This window comes from Gasterosteus aculeatus, chromosome 13, assembly GCF_964276395.1.
Source record: "Gasterosteus aculeatus chromosome 13, fGasAcu3.hap1.1, whole genome shotgun sequence".
Classification (NCBI taxonomy): Eukaryota; Metazoa; Chordata; class Actinopteri; order Perciformes; family Gasterosteidae; genus Gasterosteus; species Gasterosteus aculeatus.
This window is the reverse complement of record NC_135701.1, coordinates 12,375,961-12,402,350: the sequence shown is the minus strand read 5'-3', so window position 1 is coordinate 12,402,350 and position 26,390 is coordinate 12,375,961. Positions and strand designations below refer to the sequence as shown.

At 43.7% G+C, this 26,390-nt stretch overlaps 1 protein-coding gene across 6 annotated transcripts in view; it reads left to right on the top strand.

Moving 5' to 3' along the window:
- The window catches only part of rhobtb4 (Rho related BTB domain containing 4), a 34,443-nt gene extending 11,987 nt beyond the window's left edge, over nucleotides 1-22,456 (top strand). For 3 of the 6 annotated variants that reach the window (XM_040195354.2, XM_040195355.2, XM_078087596.1), the window contains exons 3-12: nucleotides 7,082-7,283; nucleotides 7,472-7,575; nucleotides 10,723-10,908; nucleotides 11,321-12,143; nucleotides 12,226-12,445; nucleotides 13,417-13,535; nucleotides 16,458-16,608; nucleotides 16,871-16,959; nucleotides 17,058-17,163; nucleotides 17,623-22,456. In XM_040195354.2, the coding sequence (XP_040051288.2) occupies nucleotides 7,092-7,283; nucleotides 7,472-7,575; nucleotides 10,723-10,908; nucleotides 11,321-12,143; nucleotides 12,226-12,445; nucleotides 13,417-13,535; nucleotides 16,458-16,608; nucleotides 16,871-16,959; nucleotides 17,058-17,163; nucleotides 17,623-17,801 (2,169 nt within the window). In that variant the 5' untranslated portion in view covers nucleotides 7,082-7,091 and the 3' untranslated portion in view covers nucleotides 17,802-22,456. Of the gene's footprint in view, nucleotides 1-1,066; nucleotides 1,469-3,149; nucleotides 3,267-5,827; nucleotides 5,853-7,081; nucleotides 7,284-7,471; nucleotides 7,576-10,722; nucleotides 10,909-11,320; nucleotides 12,144-12,225; nucleotides 12,446-13,416; nucleotides 13,536-16,457; nucleotides 16,609-16,870; nucleotides 16,960-17,057; nucleotides 17,164-17,622 lie in introns of those variants that run through there. The other 3 variants (XM_040195353.2, XM_040195356.2, XM_078087597.1) reach the window with 3 other exon arrangements.
- Nucleotides 22,457-26,390: the final 3,934 nt, after the last annotated feature.

Here is a 26,390-nt window from a genome sequence, read left to right as displayed (position 1 = left end):
AGAGGATTTGGCACACGGACGTGACTGGGCACTCTGGCAGTGTCACAGAGTTCAGTACCAAATTCTCCCAGTAGATGTCTGTCTTCAGCCTTCTGAAGTCATGACAGGAAGTTGGCTGATCAGATTGTCTTTTGTTCCCACTTGGCAAAACACTGCAAAATGTCCAAAATTAATTTTAAGATAGAGATAATTTAAAACAAAATCTGTGTTTTCTTATTATTTTGAACGGCCCAATGAAAGGCAGATCGGGGAAGGTTCCTGACTTTGAAACATGCCCGGGCAAAGTCTTAGGTTGGATAATATAACATTTATTAAGTCTGAAGTAAAAATAGTTTCGCCAGTAGAAGAGTGAGTTATTTATACCAGCTGGCAACATTCTTATTCTCTGATACAGCATAACATTCCAGAAAGTAATTCCCAGACGTCAAGATCTTGTAAAAATGTGAAGGGGAAAAGGCTGGGGGTTTTCCACATCAATCCATGATCTGCTCTTTCTTAGCTCATGTCTGTTGTAGCACTAAATACGTGTTGCTATGGAGTAGTTGCTATGAAAACCCAGAATAACCGTAAAAGAGAAATGATCTCCATTGCCCATGAGTAATAACTAGACTATTACATAACTTATCTGAATTGTAGTTCAGATAGGAAATGACTATGGGCATAAAATAAAGGGAAATATAAACATACATTTTGGTAAATGTTTCCCATGCTTTTTGTGAAGTGTCTTATACCTCTTGTTTGAATAAAAACCACAGTCTTAATGACAGAGATTCTTTAAGCATCACATTGGTGGATGTGAATGCTCCGCCATCGGACAGCATGCTTTACTGCATGTATTGAGTCAATAAGATGGAAAGTGCACATTTCCAAGGCTCACTTTAACTGTGATCATTAAAGTAAACGATTGGCTCTTGTATCCTCATTTTTAAATAAACTAAAGTGGTCCTCTAGAGGTACAACATCTGACACATTAGCTCAATAAAAGTTGTTAATAGAAATCCCTTCAGGGCGTCGCTCAAGTCAAAACATAATATTCTGATCGCACTTGAACGCAGCACTACACGAGTCGCTTGCACTGTGCGGTGACGCGTGGCCCGTGGAGGCGTGGCCTCAACTGAAATCAGCTGGAGGAAACGACAACAGAAAAGGAGGTTGCTCCGACCAGAAATATCCTCAGGCCGGCTGCTATGTTAAGACTCTACCGAGAAAAGCGCCCGAATAAGGTCCGCAACAACGAGTCAACACTTATTGAGGACTGTGAGACGCGCGATAACAAAAGCTGCAGCAGTGAAGTAAGAGGAGGAAAGTATGTGACGGGGCAGCTCTCCCGCAGTCGAATGTGCTCTCTGACAAACAACGGGACAACAGCAAGCCCTTCTTCGTCCTCCGCGCGTCTCTGTCCGGCGTGAGTGACCGGCTGAACCACCTGCAGAGGGGGCATGTGGGTCAATTCCGGAACCGTCGGAAGGTAGGGACCCCTCCTGCTGCGGCGCGGGGTCACGTGCTCCCGATGCTGAATTGTTGTGCACAAAGCAATCCGCACACTGCTCGCCTTGCCCTTTGCCCTGGAGATTGTTCGTTTATCGGACCGCATTTCAATCCGGTGGCGGTGACCTTGTTGTAGACTACTTAATGGGTTTTTATAATCTCTGAGATCTCTATATGAGGCCGCTGAAATAGTCTGAAAGGCTCTTATGTTCGAAATGTATGACATTATTATAGCAGGGGTTTGGGTTTAAGCCCATGCGTGCTGCACACGCGCTGCTTCGGAAGCGTTTCGAATCAGGGTCGAAGTGCAGCGGATGGATTCGGCACGTTACGCAAGATTCATCAGCGCATCGTTCGTGATGTAGGGCGATGAGCACCTGCCTTTTTCCAAAGACAGTGGAAGGACAGACACCTTTCCACCGCGCCGAATTGCTGTCACTTGCACTGCATTTCCGCCAAAACAGGGATGCCAATGCAAAATATGCTTTTGTTGAATCGGTTTCCTCCTCCAACAACAACAACAAAAAAGGTGAATGAACCAGGTGGTTATGAATGGCTGCGGAGAGAGGGAGCGCGCGAGGTGCTTTGCATTGATGCGTGTGATGCCACAGTGCAGTTTTTACAGCGCGAGCAACAATCTTTGTGTGACTTTGTTAGAATGCAAAAGTAGTCCCATGAATTCACGGACACACCCGCGAACACACGATGATGCCGAGACCGTTGCAGTGACGTCATCAGATGAAATGCGTGTACTGCTTTGCTGCCCTCTACCATTACCTGAAAATGAATAAAATAAGGAGATTTTATCTGACTGCATAACATTTCCAGTCATCGTCAATTAATCGTATCTGATAAATCTATTTGGGTAAACAGTTCTCCTTCATATTGTGCAACTTGTCTTATGGCCAATGTATCTTTCTCCTATCTTTTGCATTGGTAAGTATGAATGATCTCTCTTGTACAAATGACCAAGGTTCGGTTCTATACTTTCTATCAGTCTACCACTAGTGTTGATTAATCGATGATTGAGGCTGTTGTTATGTGTAGGGTGAGATTGATCTGGGATAGATGATCCGGACTGTTTCTGTCTCTGTTAGGCACTATAGCCCAACGCTCTAACTGTGTCGACAGCTTTTAGATAACTTTGTGCAGCACTGACAGACCCACATGGAAGAGTCAGCCAGCATTATACTGCCTTCGATGCTCTGATCCCTGGAACAGGCGGCAGTGGAGGCTATGCAGGGTAATAGACCTCGCAACTGCGTTTATGTTTAATGGGTTATGTTTAACTTGGATGCGTATCTGCCGGGCAAAATGTATCAACCTCATGGTCAATACAGTTTCTATAAGGTTTGGGGTCACAGTGGCTTAAAGTTACAGTAATTTACTATATTTACTATTCACTAACAGTCAAGCTGGAATATAATGAACCGAAACATTTTCTATAATGGAGCAGATACTAGAAAGAATAAGGGTGTGAAGTACTCAAATTACAATGAGGTATAAGTTAAGGTAGCAAGAGAGATGGAGAGAAAGAGAGAGTAGGAGTAATATAGACATGGGAGGAGGAGGAAGATGGGAGGGATAAAGGAAATTAGGACACCAAAGAGGAGCCTTCCTGTGTTTACACCATCACAGAAGAGCGGAGGAAGGCTTTCTCGTGCAGGCTGACATGCCAATCCCAAAGACCCTCACATTCATTAGGATTGATCCGTACGTATCGCCGTCTGCCGCGGGCTGCACAGCGATACCAGCGCCATCTGCAGTGAGTGAGGCAGGTACGTGCAGGCATGCTTGTGCATGTGCATGTCTGTGCTAGAGTGTGTGTATGTGTGTGTGAGAATCTGAGGTCTACTGTCAGCCATCCAGCGTGCTAAGCAGAGGGTACAGACCAGGTTATGTAACCAGTCTGTGCCAGCTGCGCCTGTGGCAGTCGCTGCCTTAAAAACCTACGTAATACATACACCCAGACACGCACAGGGAAAGCATACCCAAGTACAAGTGACTCGACATTTTCTCCCATGAAAGCATACTTTGATAAATGAATAGTGAGAAAAAAAAATTAGGTTGCAGATATGGCTGATCATTTAATCCCAGAATTGCACATTACAAGCCTATGATATAGTGTTAACCCCCGTGTGAGCGCACAAGTGCAACCCCTCGTGTTGGCCCATCTATAAAGTGGGTGGTTATTGTGGTCATTTGTTGTTTTTTTGCAGGGAGGGAGGGTGGAGGGGCAGGCGTCTTCAGTCTGGGTGGTGAATTCTAGGCCCAGGGAAGAAGACAAAAATGTGGCCCGTTGGGTTCGTGCAGGGCATTTGGATGCTCCGCGTCTGCCAAGTGGATTGCTAAAAGTGTTGCACAACCGAAAGGGGGAGACCAAGGGGGAATCAAACCGGGTGCGGGAGGGGTGTCTCCCCAACATAGCTCCTTGATTTCTATCCAGAATAGTGTGAGATCATAGATAGTTACATCAATCAAGTTGTGGAGGGAGCATGACGAATAAAACTGGGAGCGGTCAAGAAAGAGGGCAGTGGACAGTGGTTATGAAAAGACAGACAGTGAAGAAGGGAATAACTGAGCGGGAGGGTTACATTTGGAAAATGAATACAGAGAAGGAAGGAGAGAGGAGGGAGTTTGTGAGCGGGTCGGAAGGTGAGGTTGTGTGGGCACAGATGGGAACAAACCACAGAAGCATAGACGGAAAGAAGGATAAATAAAAGGATTTAGACAGGAAGTACAAAAAAAAAAGCAAACAATAACACTGCCAGAAAATGTAAAAGGAAGTACAGCTGGAAGCCGTCTCCTCATAAACCCCCTCTGGCTTTAAAGCAATGCCATACTGAGACGCACACTATCCAAATTATGCATGAGCTTCTTTGTCTGTCTGGTCCTCCTGCACCAAACAAAAGCGCGCACACACACACACACACACACACACACACACACACACACACACACACACACACACTGACTCAATCTGTCCCTTTCCAGAGGAAAAACCAAAAGGTCTGTGTTTGAGTCACATCGTTCCTATCCCTGCAATCTTTCTTACACCTATAAATATGTAACTATGAAAGTAATTTGCAGAAAACTGACAGGACAGAATCTCATTCATTTTTTTCAAGCGCACATTTCATGGTTACACGTGACACTTCTCTGCTCGTACAGGCTCCTTTGCCGCCTTGTTGGAAAGATGTCACGGGCCATCAAATAAAGTCTAGACATCTGTGTACGGTTCACTATAGGTCGTTGGCTAAAAATGAAACCTGAGCCATGCAGCTTCTCTTTCCACTCGTGTGAGCTGCTCCGCTCTCGCAGTCGCGGGCTTTGCCTCATCCCTCAGTCATGCAATTAAAAACAATTGCTGATGTAGCTAAAAAGATTAACACTTTTTAAATATAAACCTGAGAGCAGGTGCATATCTATGTAGTTCACTGGTATGCCTGTAAACTATCGTGTCGTGGTTGCTGACCGCCACGTGACCCGACGCACTCGGACCCCGATGCACGGCCTCAGATGGAGGGTGATATCCGCGAGCCGGGGATTCTCCTTCCCCCTGGGAAATGGTCCACACCAGCTCCGCCTCCCGGTTACATCACGGCTCGCATCATCCCGTGCCTCATAGGTCAGCCTTAAGCTCATTACCACGTTCACACACACATGCATTCATACACATGCATGCTCACATTGAAACCTTCGCACTGCGTTGATTCAGCACATCATCTTATATTGTTCTCTTTTCACTTTTTTTTCCCGTTATCTGTATTCCTCCTCTTAAAGAACCACACATGTGACGGTAGAGGGAAGAAGCAGCAGCAGGAAAAGATGTGATATGTTCCCCCGAGCAGCTTCGGTCATTGCTGGTCTCGCCCTTTTGATCCGAGTGGCATAATTGACGGATTCTCATGCCGGGCTGCCAGTCCCTCTCTTTCTCTCCAAGACTGATAATCCCGCCCATGCCTTGTTTCTCTTGAAATGCTCAGAATTGACCAAACTCTGCATCCTCTCACATTGGAGATGTTACAGACCCCCCTGTGTAGTCTGTCAGGCTTCGTATTTGGCTGTTCATCCCACTTTTCCTGATACAGGATGAAGAGGGCTGCTGCCCTGACTGTTAGGCAGATAGCTGTTAGATAAGTACAAGGTTGTGGTATGTTTTTTTTTTTTTTAATTGTTTTTTATTCCTTTTCTATTTAACTTTACCTGCAGTTAGTGTGTCAGAAGGTGTCACGGCCATACAGGTGGCTAGTGGAAAAAACGGTATTTATAGCTTTAAGAGGCACAGTTCTATCTCTTCCTTATGGACCATTCAGGAAACAACCTCTTTGACGGACACATTTCTTCAACTCAAGTAGACAAAGGTAGGCTCTCCGCACTGTCCTTTCTGACTGATGTAATCGGGACTGCTTTTGGCAGTAAAGATCCTTTCATTGATGTTGACACGGTGAAATAGTGTGTGATTTCTCTGCTACGGAAGAAATATGTTCTGTATTTCAGCTGCGGTATAACAGGTTATGTGTCTTTGGGGATACGGAGAGCAAGTCATGGCTGATTGCAAGTGTGCACACATGGCTCATATGTCCGATGAATAGATGCCATTTTTAGCTGTTGGTCTGAAGTGTGGCTTCCTCGTCAAAGCACTAGCAAGGCCTCTATAAATGTTTCAGTTGCTCTATTAATGGCGTGGGTGTTTGAACTAGTTGCACGTGCAGATGGACTGATTATCTGATTTCAGATCTAACTATGGTTACGTGTGCGTGCGGATGTTTGTGTGTGTGTGTGTGGGCTGGTTATGCAATACAGAAGATACTTCCAGGACTGTTTAGGAAATGGGTAATAACATGTGTTTTAAGACGACAGAAATGTTTGGAAGCAGTTTATAGGTATAGTTTAAGGGGATTTTGAAAAGCTTTACACAGGAATGTGTGATTTTAAAAGAGGAAGACAAAACAACCTCCGTCTGGTGCTGTGGTTAAGTAAAGTGTTGACAGGTTGACAAACATGCAACAGCACTTTGTTTTTACTTTTCACTGAAATACCCCAGTAAATATGTTAAAACGAAACCGCACAGTTACCCCTGGGCTCCTGAGTGACCTAAAAAGTTATTCTGAACACCTGGCAGAGTGATTTTATTGACTGTTGATGTTTTATTGCATCGCATTATGTTTTCTGTGATGCAAAGATGCTCTCAATGCATCAAAAGCAAAATGGATACACGGAGAGACAGACAAGGAGAGGAAAGGACAGCACGGTAGTGGGAAGTCTTGCTGTCTTTCTCTCCCTCTCTCTCTGCTGTTACAGAAATAGCACTGCGGCCCCTTCATTCCTCACCCTGCGAACCATGTGTTTTGTCGGAGTTTGGCAAGGGTGTCTGAACAGCGGTCAGTGGAGCTACAGCAACCTTAGCACAGCCTCACTAGCGTGGACTGCGCGTGAATTAGAAGGCATGCTGTGCCTGGTGCTGGTTGCTTCCATTGTCCAAAATGCATTGTCAGTCTTGTCGGGATACATTATCAATGTGATTTTTAACCTCCCATGAATATCAAATGAACCTCTTTATGTTCCTCTCTCTTTTTCTGCTTCTCTCCAGGGCCCTCTCCATGGATATAGACACGGACTATGAGCGGCCCAATGTGGAAACCATTAAATGTGTGGTGGTAGGGGATAATGCAGTAGGCAAGACCAGGCTAATCTGTGCCCGGGCCTGCAATGCCACCCTTACACAGTATCAGCTGCTCGCCACCCACGTGCCAACCGTCTGGGCCATCGACCAGTACCGTGTATGCCAGGAGGTGGGCACACACATTCACATAAACCCACATAAACACGAGAGCTCCATATAGACCCACTCCACAGTTGCGTCTCAATTCTGTGTATTGTTCATATGTATTCTAAAAATGTTGACAGTGCAAAATCTTTCAATACCACAAAAACACAACACCTTTTGACCTGCTTACAAAGATATGCAACTGTTTTTCAGGTACTGGAGAGATCTCGTGATGTAGTGGATGAGGTCAGTGTGTCCCTGAGGCTATGGGACACATTCGGGGATCATCACAAAGACAGACGATTTGCCTATGGCAGGTGAGCAGATGCATGCACAGTAAAAGGCACACCTGGGAACACGCTCCCCTTTTTCCAAGCGGGGCATCCAAAATCAAATGCTTTGTCTTTGCTGTAGAATTATTTTATTTTCCGTTGTCGACGTAATTTCTTTGGCTAAAATAGGACCGGATTTTATTACGGGGCGGTTCAGGAGAAAGAAGATGACAATAAGAAGGCAATCTTCCGTCACACAGACGTAGCAATGCGCACATAACATTTACTTACCCAAAAGATGTTCTGTGTGATCCAGCTGCCACGCTTTGTAGTTGAACTCTGCTCTCAGGCTGTGACATCTTCCCTCCAGCAGACATGATTGGATCATCATTCTATCCTCTTAGTCCCAGTCCTTTTGTCAAAGCTGCTTTATTGGCAGGAAATGCAAAAGTACTTATTGCCAAAGCCAAATCAGCAAATACCAATTGAAACGCCACTGACCAAACCTCACCACATGACCGTAACGCCACAATCAGATACAAACATCCACACACATGTATGAACACACAGTCACACTGTGCCATCTTCTCCTTCCATGGTGGCTGGATGCACTTTGTTTAACATGTCACCCTGTCTCCTTTTGGCACGTGGGTCTGCCTGACAAGTTGTGTGTATCTCAGTTTGATGCTCAATTCCCTCCAGTCTGTTGTGTTCTTCCACTCCTTCGGTCTCTCTGTACATGTGTACATCGATCTGCCTCTGTGTGTGTGTCTGTTTTGCTTTGTGTGTGTGTGTGTGTGTCTGTCTGTCTGCATGTCCTGTTTGCTTTGTCAGCCTGGAGTCAGCTGATTAAGACATAGTGCGAGCTCAGCTGTTTTCCGCTCGCCTCCCTTCCTGGCGTCTGCATCTCCGGGCGTCAACCTTCTCCTGCTGCTGCTCCCCCTCCAGCCACGTTCTTCCACTCCTTCAACATGCCGCCTCGCCCAACCTTCCCTCTGGCTCTTCTCTAGCTCACCTCCCCTCTCTCCCCCATCTCTCCAATCGTGTAACTCGACTTCCACCCTCAGCCTTCTCTGTACTGGTGAAACTTTCCTGCTCCTACACCCTGTCCACACCTTGCCCACTCTGTAGCCCAAACTGCAAACATCACATTGTTAGACGATACCCACGCGGTCACGTGCTTCTCTTAGGAGAGTAACTCTCTTGCAAAAACAACTAATATATACTTTAGTCAGCAGGATTTTGCAAAGAAAATACTAATATAGTTTGCTTGTTCTAAATAAGCAAAACAATATAATATTGTTGTGCTAAGCATTGTATTCCATACCTGTTTGTGCAGCCAGTTTTTAAGTTTTTGTAATACTGTTAGACAGACTTAATGACTGATGAGTCAAGTGTTATGCCAGGTTGTGTAATACATCTGTCTGCATAAGAGCCATTCATTGCTTTACTCCAACACAAAATCTGATTATCTAGGACATCACTTCTGTGTGTGTGTGTGTGTGTGTGTGTGTGTGTGTGTGTGTGTGTGTGTATGTTTCTCTTTTTATGTAATCTGGCAGCTGATGACCTTCGGTGTTTGGATCCACACGACACGCACACACACGTACACGCTAAAAACCAGTCACGGGATGAGTTATTTGTCATGCATTACTGCTCGTGGTAAATTGTGATAGACTCGCATGTAGATTAAACCTCTGCAGTACAAATGAAATGTATGAATGGATTATTCTGGTACTAAATTTAATTCCCTTGTTTTTTCTTTACTCTTTACTTTTGTAGGATTTGTCAAGATGGGATACGTTTAGAATATTTCTTGTACTCTTATTTTGGTACAGTTTTAAGCTAAAAATGCAGGCAGCAAAGCTTAGGTGGTACAAAAAAAACCTGAGATACAAAGGCACGTACACATAACATGACCTCAAACAGACGGAACCATGGTAATGATCCTTTGGCAAAGTGCTAATGGAAAGTCTGTGTGTGTGTCTGTGTGTGTGTGTGTGTGTGTGTGTGTGTGTGTGTGTGTGTGTGTGTGTGTGATATGTGATGTTGTCCGATGGTAGTGTTGTGTCCTTGGGAGTAGGAGCTTTCAGACATTAGTGAGAGTAAAGTGGGACAATGAAACGTGTGTCAGTGTAACGCTGTACAAATAAACGCTGTGTGCCATAAAACGTAATTCAACCGGTTTCTCAGCTGCATTTTTGCACCTACAGGTCATTCAAGGACGTTTCTTTTTTTAACGCTGGGAACTCTTTCCTGATTTGTACAGAGTAAAGACTTTTTAAAGTTAAAGAATAACAAGCAGATTAGATCAAGGTAATTTACAGTAGCATTGCCTCTACTAAGTAAACAGGCAGTGTTCGCTATCGCAGAGGAAGCAATGGAGAGGTGTTTAAGTAGTGTAATACTGCTCTCATGGTGTGATTTTCTTTTTTTCTCCTGGTGTATCGCGAGTACCAGACGACAAATTACAATAACAGGAATATATTTAATTCTCTGCAGGCTACCAATGATGGTTAATATGTAAGTTACATAAGTGATGCAAGTGCAAAACAAGGCTCCTTGTTCCTTGTGCCCCTGGGGTCAAAGGGGTGTGTTTTTTTAGGGAGTTATAGATTATTACACAAGAAGTATTTTTGATACTGCAACAACCATCACATTGACACAGAGCTTGACAGGGACAGCAACAGGGAATAGCTGCAAGTGCTTGTTGAAACACATTGGTGTGTGTGTGTGTGTATCCTGATCTATTCTTAGCCTTCTCTTTGTGGTCCATGTAGTCTCTGAGGGCTTAAGGATATTTACGTAAGAGAGAGCGAGACAGGGAGATGGGCCACACAGTTAACCAGCCCAGATGCCCCAAAAAACTCCCATCACAGAGTCGCACACACATGCGCCTTGTGGCCGCGGCGTTATGATGACACTTCTGACGAACCCACAATATCTTGAAGCAGCCGAACCAGCTTGTTCCACACACGTATCGCCCATGTTTTAACCTAAACTGACAGGATTGTCAGTGACTCAGTACCGACCCCTCTTTTTGCTTTGCTCCATCAAAGGCCGCATGTCTTCTCTCTGCTGACACAATAAATCTCCTCCTCTTTGCCATCTGTTTTCCATCCTATTTATGATCGCCGTTTAGGTTACAAGTATATGAAATAAATACTTTTCCCACCTCTCCGCTCCCTGTAGGTCTGACGTAGTGGTGCTTTGCTTCTCTCTGGCTAATCCCAATTCCCTGCGCCATGTACGCACCATGTGGTTCCCGGAGATCAAGCACTTTTGTCCCCGGACGCCCATCATTCTGGTTGGCTGCCAGCTGGACCTGCGCTATGCCGACCTTGATGCAGTCAACCGTGCACGCCGCCCCCTAGCAAAGTGAGACGCCTTCTTCATCATGCATTAGCTGTCAAATGTAGATGCAGTGCGGTGGCTCTAGTTCACTAATGATAAGTTTTTGCCGCTTGACGGTAACTGGATCACATCAAATAGCACCGATGTTGACAATTGCTCGACCTATTATTGATTTAAAGTTGTGATGAAAATCCTACCTGTATTTTTCGGCTGCTCCAGCTGTGTCCTTTTTTCCCAATTGTTCCATTATGAAAGTATTTAATAGTGTAAGTGGCAGTAAAATAATGATATAAATGGAGGTTGGCGAAATGTATTCTCATATATAGACTTCACAAGAAAGAGTCTCAACGTCCTGCTTCCCTTTTACTTGTAGTTTTACTTTTTCCGTACTCTGAACACTGTCATCCTTACATCATTATCTTTTCATGTCACACAGACCAATCAAACCTACGGATATCCTTCCACCAGAGAGAGGCCATGAGGTGGCAAAGGAACTTGGGATTCCCTACTACGAGACCAGTATTGTTGCCCAGTTTGGAGTCAAAGACGTCTTCGACAATGCCATCCGAGCGGCCCTCATCTCCCGTCGTCACCTGCAGTTCTGGAAGTCACACCTGAAAAAGGTCCAGCGGCCCTTTCTCCAGGCGCCCTTCCTGCCTCCCCGTCCGCCTCGCCCTATAGTTGGAATTCCAGACCCGCCTTCCGCGGACGGGGAGGGCCCCGATTCCCTCTTCTGCCAGCCATTGTGTACAGATGTTCTTTTCCTTCTGCACAATGGGGCCACTCATGTATTTGCACACAAAGTATATCTGGCAACCTCCTGCTCCAAGTTCTATGACCTCTTCACCCTTGATCTCGGTGGATCATGCACGGGGCCACGGGGAGGGGAGCAGCAGGAGAACCAGGAAAACTTGGAGAGTGGAGAGGAAGATGAGCAGAGCAGGAGAGGAGCCAAGGAGCAAGCCGGGCGCACTAAGAGCCTGGACATCGATAACGACGGGATGGATGGAGGAGCGCGGGGCGTTAATCGACCCCAGCTGCTTCAGCAGGGCTCTTTGAGGACTTCCCAGAGTGATAATGCGCTTCCCTCCCGAGCCCACTACTCCCTGGGAGCAATAGGGACCGGCCGAGCGCTTTCAGGGTGGGGAAGGGGCTTCCTGAGTGTGTGTCTTGAGCACGTTGACGATCCCATGACGGGACGACCACGACTCATGACTGTGGTAGCCATGGATGCTCTTATACAGGAGGAACCGTTCAAGGTGACTGTCTTATAGCACCGTGCAATAGAACGTGAGTCTGTTGATGTGAATGTTGTAAATTCTGAAATCGTTTTGGTTTCAGGCGGTGCTTCAGTACCTGTACACGGGCAGTCTGAACGAGAGCCGAGGCGACCTGATGCAAGTGGCCACCATCGCAGAGCTGCTCGAGGTGTTTGACCTGCGGATGATGGTGGCCAATGTTCTCAACAGAGAGAGCTTCATGAATCAGGAGATCACCAAGGCTTTCCACGTCCGCAGAGCCAACCGCATCAAGGAGTGCCTCAATAAAGGCACCTTTGCTGGTAAACCAATGTGCCAACCACTCAGTGCTTCCACGCTTGCAGTAGCATTGGTGTCATGGTAGATGTTTTATGCACCAGTTGTTTATCTGTAGGTGTCTGCATGTGTGTGAGATTGTTTGTGGGAGTGTAAGTAGTGGTAGATTGTAAATGAATGGCATTCAATATTTAGCTACAATATTCTCTGGAAATGCACACATTTTAATCACATACGTACCATTGAATATTTATATAATATATATAACATGCTTCTCATACTCGTTTTGGTTTACTTGGTTTCTGAAGTCCTTTTAAAGGCATCAAGTGTTTTTGATCACTGTTTAAGTCTTTCCGATTGTCCTTTGTTTGTTGTTGTTTACTTCCTTGTGAGTTGTCTGTGCGTGGTGTTGTCTTTTCATCTAAGCTCTTGTGTTTTTTTAGAACATTTACAGCCACAGCCAGACATCAGCTGTATCTGAACAAAGCGTGTCTCATATTTACATCTTCCTGTTATTATTATATTATTATGGATTATATTGATGAATCAAGTAGAAACAACTGCATTGTCAGATCTGTTTCATCGCAGTTAATATTCGAGCATTTATGTTAAGATGAATAATTATTTTGCTTTCAGATTTAGCTTAATGCAACATTGATACAGTAATGTAGTTGCTCTGTTTTTCTCGATAATTTCCCTACCGAAGCTCCTGTCCAGATTGCACACAGGATTTACTCCATGACCTCCTGATCCGCGTCTGCCCTCCTTCCCTATACTCTGTGTCAAACGCTGTTCTACCCTTCTGTCAATTTATCTCTCTGTCTGTCTACCTGTGTCTCTGTGTCTGTGTGTGTGTGTGTCTGTCTGGCCTTCTGCCTGTGTGTGTGTGTGTGTGTGTGTGTGTCTGGATGTCTGCCTTGTCTGTGTTTCCCCCTCTGTAGCTTGGGCTTCTGTGGCACTCCAAGAGATGAATGCTCTTTTCCCACCCCGGTTTTAGATGTGGTGTTTCGACTGGACGACGGCTGCCTGCCGGCGCACAAGCCCCTGCTCATCTCCAGCTGCAGCTGGATGGCCGCCATGTTCCGAGGTTCTTTCATGGAAAGCTACATCGAGGAGGTGAGTTCAGATACGTTGGGCACAATCAGCGTAATTGTGCAATACAATATGATTATTACTGCCATGCTAATAATGTTAGTGTTGTTTTTCATATTGCATTAATATAGCCTCTAGTTTTTAAAGGGATCATGTATATCGAACAACTCTTCAATCCCGATACTGTGTGCTAATTGATATAGTCGTGATGATAACAGAGTAGCCCGGCTTAACTTGTACATCCCCCTTAAACACTTGAGACTTGACTTGCCAAACGGCAGTTTCCATGTGGTGGATCTGGTTACTTTAGGTGTGCTCTCTCTTACCTGTGGTTCAGCTTCTGGATGCTTGGGGCACCGCGCAGCAGACTTGACCTTATCAGAGGAAAAAGTTCATGTCTCCGTCTGTCTTTAAGTCGCCTCTCTCGACGCTGTGTTGCTGAACCAGATCCTCTGGGGCATGATTACTTTCACAGTCAGTGGGGTTAGTTTACATGGATTCAGGCCCTCAGAAGGATTGGAAGTAATCAGAGAGCGACAGGCAAGGAATACAATTTTTGCGTATCCAGTTAATGTGTAAAAATGTTGGAAGAAAACTAAACAATTTAGTTATTTTCTGTTGCCATGTAGGTAACCTGGATTCTATTCCAGAACAGACCCCGTGAGTAGGTGTTAAAAAAGCCTCTGCAGCTTTTGTTGACGGTGGTGAAAACAGGACATGAGGTTCACTGAGGGGGCACAGTGTTTGGAGCTGATGTGCTACCAGTGTCTATGGTTACTCTAAATGGTTCATGTTAGTGGCTACTGTTGCATTGCTTATGTCATGGACCTGGCACAGAGTAGAAAGCAGCTGCGCTGGACACAAAGACTCTAAAGACTAACTTAAACTTAAACTGTCGGCACTTGTGTTTATGAGATTAAATAAAGTAATCAGAATTTCTACGTTGGTAAAACTGCTTTGTAGCGTAAAGCATTGAATGTGATTGTATATGCCAAGCTGCAGTCACCCAGTTGTCTGCTGTCTAAAGTTAATTTATTGCTTATTTAACCGGCAAAGACGTGAGGTACAGTTTGCCTTTACAGAATTGCCATGAAGTTGACTCACACTTTATTGAACTCACCAGTTACTCAGTTACACAGAAATACAGGAGAGATGAGTCCATGACTCATTTACCCAGTTTTTATACCCGGCAATATTCCCAGACTTGCAGTACCAGTCAGAAGTTTGGACACACTTTCCCTTTGAATTGTATGAGAAAATGTGTCCAAACTTTTGAGTGGAAAATGTTATGTCTTTCTACAAAAGACATCACATTCGATCAGTTAGTTTAGGTCATTGCAAGACACAACAACAGGAAAATGTAACCGTTGATTGCAGACTATCGTCATATTGCATGTGTTCTCTTCTTTTATGTCATATAACCTGTAATTATAACTGTGAGAATCACATGTGATCAGTCCTTGCTGTTATATAATCATGCTCAGATCACACTTCTCATTATTTCTAGGTTCCCACATTTCTGTTGCGACGCTGTTTTATAATAGAACTCTTCTAGTTCAGTGCAGAACAGCATTAAGACATGGGTCCAAGCATAATTTATTGACTTTATCATCAGTATTGCTTCATTGGTTTTATCAACATTATAGATACACAATGAGCATGTTTGTAAAAAGGCCATGCATCATCAGTCATAGTTCAAATATATGGGTTTGCAGTCAATTACCTGGAATCAAACGGCAGGTTTTCTGTGGGCCATCATACGTCCTACTGCTGAGTGCGTCATGGTGGTCCAACCCTTTATATATTAGGTGTGTACCACCATTTGCATCCCAGTGGACTAGTACCAAGTTGTCAAGTCTGTAAAGCTCCTACATCTTGAGTTTAAAAGTTGAGGTGCAATGCAATAAAATACAGGAAGTGTGATAATGGTTATTTTCCTTAATTGTGGCTGTGTCCACTCATTAATACTTCCTGGCCACAGTTGGGGCTCCAGGGACCACCCTTGTCCTTGTGTAACGTTTTTAGTCCTAACGAGAGGTCGCACCAAGCTGACATTCTCCTAATTGGCCATGGCAGTGGAAGTTGAAGAGCCTCTCAGTGGGTTCACTCGGAGAGCTCCTGGAGGGGCAGGTCATCTGGCCTCTTTCTGTTTGCTGCTTGCCGTTTGTTTGTCTGACTCTGAGCAAATATGAACACAAAAGGTCTTGCTTGCTTTAGTCATTTATGTATATAGCTGCCACCTGTGTTGTGGACCTAAAAGCATATTGGCTAGTGCATTTATCGTATGGTATGGCGACATCTAGAGGTCATGCGGGGGGATTGTCCATCTTTTATGGTTCAGCACTTTTGCCCCACTAAAGCCCTTGTTGTTTGATCATTCTAAAAACGTGTTGCTGTGCGTGGCCCAGTCGACACTAATGGTCACTTCCATTCGGGCTACATGGGTTGGTATGTCCTATGCTCACATATTATTGTCACTCATTGTATGAGCATAATCTTTCTGGGTAGAACATTGATAGTGAGAGTGTCTCATTTGTTAAAAGGGTCCGAGCAGAGTGGCCTGTGTGTGCTTTTGGGTCTTTCGCTATGGATCATATTGCTCACATCACTAGCCCCAAGACGGCGCTTTCATGTGAGCTTAGATATAAAAGACAGCTAACAGAACAGCATGTCCTCTGCCCTTTACCTCCAAATACACACTGCGCAGCTTTAACTGATGTCATTGTCCCTTTTTGAAGTTTGCTAACTTTGAACTTGTTGAACCTGTTTAAACATCTCTAGCTATTAGGCTGATAATACTATACTACATAATTGTGTATATATGATTTAGTATCGAATTCTAATGAAAATGAACTATCTATACTTGTGTCCATTTTTGTATTCCAGCTCTTCTTTCCTCATCTTTTTAACGTTTTGTTTTGTGTCTCTGATCTGGTCATTTTGCAGGTATCCATTCCTAACACCAGTGCGGCCTGTATGCACGGGGTCTTGGAGTTCCTGTACTGCGGCCTGTTGACACCCTGTACTGGTCTGGAGCCCATAGAACTTATTATCCTCGCCAACCGCCTGTGTTTGCCCCGCCTGGTTGCCCTCACAGGTACAGACCTTCTCTACAGAGTGAGAAATGCTGCGAGAGAAGCACTCACTTCAACGTCTTCTTTCGCATATATGTTGCAAAATGGGGTTTTGGTCAATCTTTATCAGGCAAAACACTCCTTCTCATCAAGAGTCAAAAGATCGTAGTCTGTTGCTTGTTGCAAACGGCTGGACAGACTGCAAATGTATCACTGGGAGAAGAAGAGTGCGGTGCATGTAAACAGTGCTATTGACATGATTATGTGCATTTTATCCATTTCCAGAACAGCATGCTGTGGACGAGCTTCTCCATTTGGCAGCAAAAGGAGGCGACATTGATGGACAAGTGTTGGCTTACCTTGAGCTTGCACAGGTCTGTTCAAAAAAATCCATTCATATTTCACAATTTAAGGCCTCTAATGTCACAGCTGTAGTAACTAATTTCATTCCTGTATCTTTTTTTTTTTGTAGTTCCACAATGCCAAGCAACTATCAGCTTGGTGTCTCCATCACATCTGCACTAATTATAATAGCATCTGCCGCAAGTTTCCCAAAGACATGAAGGTCATGTCTGCAGGTACGGCCACCTTGCATCTCTCGGCCCTGATAATCGTCCCACCCGCCTTCCACACATGCAGCTTTCACTTAGATTAGATTTTCTAGGTGAAGCACGCTGCTAAGGAATAATCGCATGCTGTGACTTGTTCAGAGTAAGCATTTAATTTGACTGAAAGAGATTGCAAGGAAGCTGAAAAGTAAATAAATATTCGCAGGACGAAAAATACGAGCACCTGACGAGCTTAGCTGATGTTACCATGAAGCCCAACAATGACTAAAATTATAATCACTTTAATCTCAGGTTTTTTATTGGTAATCGTTATAATCTTTATTGACCTCTCCGTGCTCATTTGTGCTTACGCCTTTACATTACTGTTGGCTGTGTCCTTACGTCACCTTTTTGATAAAACGATTCTTACACAGTCACGTTGCAGATTTTTAAAGTCCCCTGTGTACATCTGTCTCCCCGCCGCTGCAGAAAACCAGAAGCACTTTGAGAAGCAGCGCTGGCCTCCTGTGTGGTTCCTGAAGGAGGAGGACCGCTATCTGCGCTCTCAGAAGGAGCGTGAGCGTGAGGAGGAGATCTTGCGGAAGCAACACAACAAGAGGGGCTGGTGTTTCTGGAGGCACCCGTCCTCCTCTCCACACGTCTCCTAAAGGGTTTCCTCAATTAACATCTTCCTCCAAACCTGGGTCATCCTACACAGGATAACTAACCCCTCCTCCTCAATATACGGAGGCGGTCGACATTGAACCCTCCATTATCACTATATAAATGACTCTCAGCGCTACTATGCCTGAATGTCAGCGTGTTTGAGGGAATGTATTTGCCTCTTTATAATTATGGGTGACTTATTGGGTGCAATTTTGCAACAAGTGTGGACTTAACTGAAAGTTATGTGAAACGGATTTGTGAGTGCGAATGTATGCGGTTGGCATGAGTGAGGGATGCTTTCCGAGTTGAGTGCTTCTGACGACGCCCTGATCTACAAGGCCCCTGCAGCGCTGCAGAGTAGCCCCTTGTCCCTTCCAAACGAGCTCCGTCCCTCCACCAGCACTTGCAGTGTCCCAGAATTTGAGTGGTTGGACTGAGAGCAAGGGCTCTCTACTCCTCTCAGCCTCCTTCCTTCACATTGACCTTAACGACCATGACTCATTGACCACTGCAGCTCCTCTCGGGGAGCTCACCTCTGCCTTCACTTCTATGTAGACTGTTAGTTTGCACACGTAGGCTGGTGCAAAGTATTCACCCCTCTAAAACCAGCACAGGATTACAAGGAATAGACACTTAGCAATGTAATTATTTACTATCTTAATATTATTTGACCTTTTTACACACTGCTCCCACAAAGTGTTGAGAACCTTGATTGGCATTGCAACAATAGGAGTGTTCCCGAGCCCAGGTTGTGGTGCAAGGACAATCTTAAAGCCGTCAGCAAGTTGGGATAGTCTAATCAGGGGTCTTGATCACAGCTATTTGCCTCAAGTCGAGTACTGAAGTAGTCGTTGGGGTCCGTCATCCACCTCTGCACTTCCTCCCCCCTCCTCCTACATGCAACACGTGCAGAAAAAGCAAACGAGTAGCTCTCCTTGAAACAAAAGGATGAGTGAGTAAAGAGGGACAGCCTTACTTGATACATCTGCCATTGAGGAATGATGGATTCATTCAGTACTTGTTATGTAAATGACCACTTGGTTGCAAGCATCCAGCCTGCCTTTACACCCCTACACCACTAGGGGCAGCATTGCTCAGGGCCCTGGCACTAACCTTCACACTAACTGACTTTAGTTGTGCCTATGATTGCTTCACTCAGTCCTCTAGAACAGTATAGCTTGAATTGTTGCAGTGTTATAAGAAAGGAAAAGCACAGTGTTTTTAGTGCAGTTGAAACCAGACTGTAACCAGACTTCTGGATACCAAAGCTGTGATTCCTTTGATCTATTTCTTCCTCACGGTCTTCATTTCTGCTTCCCCACTTCTTTTATTGATAAGAGGGGATGGAGGGGAAAAGAGAAAGTGGCTTACAGGAGAAGGAGGCAGTACGTTATGGTATTTAAAGGCCTTCTCGGGGTGGTGTTTCCTATCTATCGTGTCAGAAAAGAAAACCAGCTTTCACTGCTGGACGATGCCTTCCATTCCTCTGGCTGGAATTGAAAATGGTGCTTCAATCCCGATGAGACAGTGTCCACATGAACACACAGACACTACCTATTTTTTTCACAGTTAAACCTCTGTCTAGTCTTTTAGTGTTTACCAGCAATGAACGTGCAGAATATTGATGATGATTTCACACCATTTTTTCAAAATTAATTTTCTGCTTTGTATTAAAGTAGCAGTCTGTGCCATGTCTGCATTTATATCTAGTTGTTACAATGTTATAGTGTATTTAACTACTTTTTAAGCTAAAAATCTGTAATGCTTCCCTTTGAGATTAGAGTGTGCAGTCATGGGGGGGCCGTCTTAGAAGAACTGCAGATGAGATCTGATTTTCCTTGTTAAGTGTGGTCATTTCTTTGAGCTTTAGCACTGAATGTAAAAACGAGACTTTCTATTAGCACTTCATTCTGTCTGTGGGTTCACGCCCCTCCGCTTTAACCAGACCCAACCGTAGGAGATAGATGGGTTGTGTTAGACATGTGGTGCGTTCGGCCGTTCTCAAGAGAGAGGCGCGTTGCAAGTAATTGTTGGCTACCAAAATAGCAGTCAGACCGGATTTCACGAGACCCAAGTGAGAATTGAGCTGATTCCTCTCTAAAGTGTGAAAGCGGAGTGAAAGTGAAGGAGTCTCAGTCAGTATTGCATGCAACCTGAATCATTTGGAATTCATCCACGGATATTTCGAAGTCATCCCAGTGCAGTGCTTTGGGAATTTAGAAATGAGACCTAAGGAGGAATAAAATGGAGGTCAGTTTTTTGATGGACTTCCATGGCCTCCTTTTGGTTCCCCAGAGACTGGCTGTTGGATTCATCTAATTGATGGTTTGTATGAACCATCAAACCTTTTCTCTTGGTCCGTGTGCCTTATAGTTAGAAAAGAATAAAAACTAACAACCAGCAACATTGTAGTTAAAACCTGCAGACAGGTTCTGCAGTGGTGGGCATGATAGATACTGTAATCATGGCCGTCATAATGTTTCAAGGGATCGGTTGCTTTATGCTCACTTTCCCGTTATTCTTCTTGAGGAGTCCGGAGTCATGCCTGACAAGAAGCGTAGGTCCTGTTTTTACACAGACAAACTAAAATTAAACTCTCTGGGAATTACTTGGATGGCAGATGCTCTCTCCGTTGACCAGATGATTTAGAGGAAGTGATTGAGAAACGGGTTGATTCCTGTATGCTAACTTTGAAACCAGACTTTGAGAAAGCAAAGCTTTTTATTGACCACTGGCTGGTCTGTGTGTTGTGTTGTGGGAGAGCAACCACTTTTGTAACGTGGTTATTTTGCATGGTGGCCTAACATTGTCACTATAATGACACTCGGTGTTGGAATGCACTTTTTTGTCTTTGACTATAGCTTTCTGTGCTTAGCATGAATTATTCCTTATGTGAGATTGTTTCCTAAAACGGATGATTGTAGCACGATATTTCCACTTCTTCTTCTTCAGCCTTTCAGAATTTTCCAGGACGTGCTCAGTGAGGAGCTGAATAACAAGTCGTGTTCAGCTCGTGGGTTAACGTCTAGCGGGGTTAACAGTAGCTGTCTGTGGCGTTATGCACAGATTTAAGTAAGATCAGCAAAGCTCGAGGCAGCATTTTACATGTTTGAATAACATGATGGAACATTTGTTTGAAAAACTAACGCAATCAATCTTATTCTTTTTCATTTTCATTTCAAGACTGTCCTTAATGGCTGAAAGCAAAGTGTATGTTTTGGTAAAGCCTGTATGAAATGACACAAGGTTTCTGTATACTATAATACATATCGCTAACTTTTAGTTCACGGGAATTAAGTATTTGCTAATTAGTAGTGTGAAGATGGACAGAGATGGAGAGACAAAGATGCAACATTTAAACCTTGTTAGCTTTGAACAGCCCTCAATATTTGCTCCTGACCCCTTTAGGCCAAAGTCACCCTGACATAGGGTTGTATTATTCATCTGGCTGGTCTTGTTGTATCTTAACACATCCTCTTTACTGTAACTTTCTTCTTATTCATCTTTTGCGGAGACTTTTCTTTCTTCTTAGCGGGCCCGACTTTTCTTTATCTGTAGGTGTCTCCTTTGCGGTGCCTTCAGTAAAATCCCACACTTTTGGCTTTGTACACTTTGGCGATACTACACCTGCATCCTTCTGGTCTCACAATAAAGTTGATTAAGGCAAGAAATACACACACATGAGAGCAAAGATATACAATCGGGGAGCTTTCTTTGATGCAAAGTATCGTTGCATTGTTACTGGCTAACGTCCACTGATGACACAGATATGGAACCTTGCAAGCTCAGTATGTAATATCATCTATGCTAAAGCAGCTTGAGTTATGAAGTGACCAAGAAACCCAGCAAACCAGCCGTTTTGAAAAAAATATTTTTGCACTCTCAGGTGCCTGCACTTTTTATTATGTAGCCTAAAACAACTTTTTTGATAAGTGAGCTGAAGTTTTGTATTTAACACTTTTCTTGTTCAAAATTGCAATATCTTATTACTTTTCCACTTTCTTGTGATCCGTCTCTCTCTAAGCCAAATTCAATAGTATACTCTAATGCTTCCAGAATTTAGCTGCAATGTAATGTGTTGCAATCATGCATGAAGTTAGTGTATTCTAATTTGGCGAACAGCGTCTATGGACTACTGGTTGGATTGGGCACAGATATTAGCTGTGACAACTATATATATTACCACTTTAATGAATATAGTTTTTATCTAAAGTACAGTGTTGTAAATTTGACTCTCATGCCATACTGTATCTACAGTATTTAGTAAGCTCTTATTAATGGGATGGAATGGACGGAGAGGCACAGCACGGGCAGTCTTTATACAGACATGCATGGTGTGATTAACCCCTGGTCTCTTGTCATATACTGTATAATAATGGTATGTTTGCTTCCATTGACTATAGTGTGTATTATATTAAAAGGCGAAAGAACGAGCACACCAAACTAACAAACTATTAAGGGCTTTCAAGAAAATATACAACAATCAGAATGTGTTTCTCCTTTTGCAAATAATGTTTTGAGAAAAATGTTTTGTCATATTTTTGAACCACTGTGATTTGTACAAAATTTACAAAAATAGAAAAAGGAGGGTTTTTTTCTTTGCCATTTCAGTATTTGGATGTTTGACATGGATTTAAATAAAACAGTTTTGAACTTGTCTGATTTGTTTGTAATTGTGTGTTATTCCCTTAATTTCCTGAAACCTAATTAATGTTACTCAATTTAAATTTGCAATTACAAAGAGGTTCATCAAGGTTGAAATAATTAAGATACCAAAGGCTCCCAAAGACACTTGTGCATGTGAAATGTTTATAAATTTGATTTCCTTTCCATTTTACAAATAAATATTTTTCATCAGGCCATTTACTGCACAGTGAACTAATGATGTATTGATCAATCATATGCAAAGAATGTATCCGTTAACAAGTAGACAGAATAAAGTCTAAAAAAAGTTGCAATGCAAATATTGAAAGCAAGAAAAACCGCTTACACATACTGCAAATCTGATACAGCTGTGTCACCTAGTGGAGGAAAAAAGCACTGCGCAAACTTACTGTGTGAGACGGACAAAAAACACAATTGTTATGAAGTTGTTTACATGTACAAACTATCTAGATCTTTTTCTGACTAAAACTAAAAAACCTCATACAGAACTGCTGGTAGGCCTTTAAATCCTGTTTCCAGTTGGTGGTCTGCAGACTTTTAGTGTGTGATTCTTTGAATGCTCCACGAGACCCAGAGCTGAAGCCCTAACACATGCAAAGGATCACAGATATTTACCGTGGGCCGCTGTCAGGAGATCCCTGCAGCATTAACTCATGTCAAGCAGCACACTGAAATTTGTCTTCCTCCGTTATCTTTACTGCCTTATTTTTTCAATTTCAATATTAAAAGCGGTCTTCAAGATCAGCTAGCAGTTGCCTTCTTCCATTTTGAGTATTCTTTTATTTTATTTTCTTCTTGATACTTTTGATCAAAGAGGGACTGTAGTAGAAGCAGAAACCCACTGGTAATCACCATCAACATGCAGTGAGCTGAGACCTTTAATAGAGAAGGTCCAGTAAGAGATCTGAGGAAGCCACAGAAACACAGGGGGGAGAAGGCCGAGTGTTGCCATGGGGATGTCCAGTGATGTGGCTGATGAGGAGTAACCTCATAAGAGTGATGTGGGAAGGTCGTGGCGCGGTATTGGGAAATATATCATTATGCCTTCTTGACACGTGTGTTTGCACTTGGTAGTTACAATCACAGAAAAGCACAGTGGTGAAGCTGCCTGCCATTCCTTCTAAATGGAAGGAATTTGCTAGCGTGCTTTTTGCAGCTCGAGCATTGGTTTAAACATTGTTTACAGACTTTAATGCTGCATCAGCTGTCTCATCTATCGGCTGTGTCCAAGTTTCTCACCAACCAACTCACAAACTCTGCTCTCGCACCGCAGCCTTGGTGGAACACAACTCGAGTATCAAACACACAATGACGTCGCCACATCTGGCTCTCATTTTCCAGGGTTCCCTCTGGAGCCGATAAGAATAATAAGAAGAAGAAGAAGGGAGAAAAAGACAAAACACTGTCTTACAGCTGAGAATGCACAATGTAAGCGCGTTTTTATCGTAATCAAATACTGTACAAACAGATCTTTGCTGGTGTTTGTGTATCTCAAAGAATAACATTGAGGAGTGAAAAGAAGCTTTAAACTTCAGAGATGATGTACAGTATGCTTCATCAAACGTGGAACATCTCAGTGTTTCAAGGCTGTTCCAGTTTGGACACACATGCCATGGACAATTTATTAAAACGTGGTCTAACAAGAAACTCCAAACATGTAGGTCCATTGCAAGAGGAGTGACACATTCCTTTGTATATTTCACCCTCCTCCAAGTGCCATCTCATCTTCATGTTGTTGGTCCAAACCTCCCCAAACTCTGCTCCACAAAGGAACCGGTCTTCCCCTCTGCTCACACACACACACACACACACACACACACACACACACACACACACACACACACACACACACACACACACACACACACACTCCTCTAAATCAGGGCCTCTCAAAGGTAAAGTTTGGGCATACTTTATCATCCCGACACCTCTAATTTAAGGTCTGTTTTGAATGGAAAAGCAGACAAAGGGCTCCTTTCTAAACCGAGATTTGTTCTCTCGTTTTATTTCCACGTAACCCTGCCAGTTGTTTACGCTTGGAATATTCCATTGAAGCAAGACAAACTCCTCAAAATCGTATGTTTACTGTGAAGGAGGGGGACAAAGTTAAGTGGACAACAAAATCATGCTCTTTTTCAATACTGAACTTAGGAATGCGTGCACACAAAGACACACACACGCACTCATATATAATCTCAAACTCAGGGGAAAATATCTTGAGTTTTTTTGAGAGTCTGCATAGCTGAGCAGTGACGAGAAGATACTAAGATTCACCGAGAATGTGAAAATACTTCTCTCTCTGCAAGAGAGTGCGCTGTCATTTGCTTCTCTTTCCCTCCCCTAATAATGCCTTTTGTTTCCAACTTTTCCAAATTCCTGGTATTTTCTTCTCACACCAATCCTGAAGAACCTGAGTTCACCTCAACTGTCCTTCATCGGCCAATCATGGTGTTGTTAGTCCGCACCAGCTGCTGCTGTACATGTTTGAGTCCAGCTGTCAGGTAAATGCGCGTTCACAACATTGTATCACCCCTGACCGACCAACTCAGTTGTATCATCGGCGCTCTTTGAGTCTCTCCCACATCCACCTCATTATCATCCTCCATTGGAGCAACAACACGACTCCTCCACCGAGCTCAGCGTTGCCGTGAGAGGGAGGAGGGGGAATAGAGATTCCAAACTGCGTTCACGCTGCTGGAGCGAACCACCCACACACACTCTCTCACCGACACAACACGTAATACAGTGAACTAGAAAATGGGCTTTTAGGCCTTTGATCACGTTCAGAACATTGGAACTTGCAATTCGCGCTGCCAAGGGATCGGGGTCGGGTCGACATCCAGGACACGGTCCAACCGCACGACCCCGCTGCTCTGCAGCAGCCAATCGGCTTGTTGCTCCAACGAAATCCCGACTGCCCGAATCCTAAATGGTCCCCAGTGACAGTAGCTAGTCTATACATTTTTAAGCACAAACTGAAAACACACCTCTGCTGACGTTATCCAGGTAGTACTTTATTAACACTTAAGGTGACACTTACTTGTACTACTTGGTAGTTTGGCTTTCTTAAAGAAATTGTATTTCCTTGATTCTTGTTGTTCTGGGTCTGAACCCTCATGGTTGAATCCACTTACGGTTAGTCAGCTAAATGAAATTGAATGTTTATTATGGAGTATGTAATAGTATTTGTGTCATACACATTCAAGTAACCTTCCCAAATGGACTTACACCAAATGCCTAAAGACATCAGCCCAACATTTCTTATCACATGGAACTTCTAGAAGATTGATGCATAAAATATGCCATAAAATATCACACTTCCTAGAAAACGGCCCAATTTAAGGAAGGCATATTTATTTCTAGCCTTTTAAAACATCATATAATTAGCAATGAAACATCAACTCTAGTAATGTCGGTTTAGACAAGCTAGTTGGTTTAAACCATGGGATGAAATGTACACAAAGGTCTTGTTTGAAATACACCTGGCACAAAAGGCTCTTAAACGGCTGGACACAGTCCAGAACTTCATGCTGTAAAACAGTTAATTCACGAGATGACTGGGTAATGTGACATGAAAGGTTTTATTGACAAGCTCAACTGAGGATTGCAACCCCTGCAAATATACGTAACTGCACATGCGGGTGATCCTGCCGCTCACAGCAAGCGTTAAGATCGGTGGAAAACATTACTAGTGCAGTAGGACAGCAGGAGGAGCTCAAAGCTGTGACCCAAACACATCTCTGACCTTTTCACATCCCCCATCAGATCTGGGCATGTATAAACCTGCCTCACAAGCAGCCCCAGGAGAGAAAAATCCATTCCTATACAAGGAAGTGGTTTCTTTAGTGGCGGAAGTTTATTGTGTCAATTAGAGGGGGATTGCGTCGTGCAATTATTGGATGGTAGAGCAGTCACAAGTACATTAA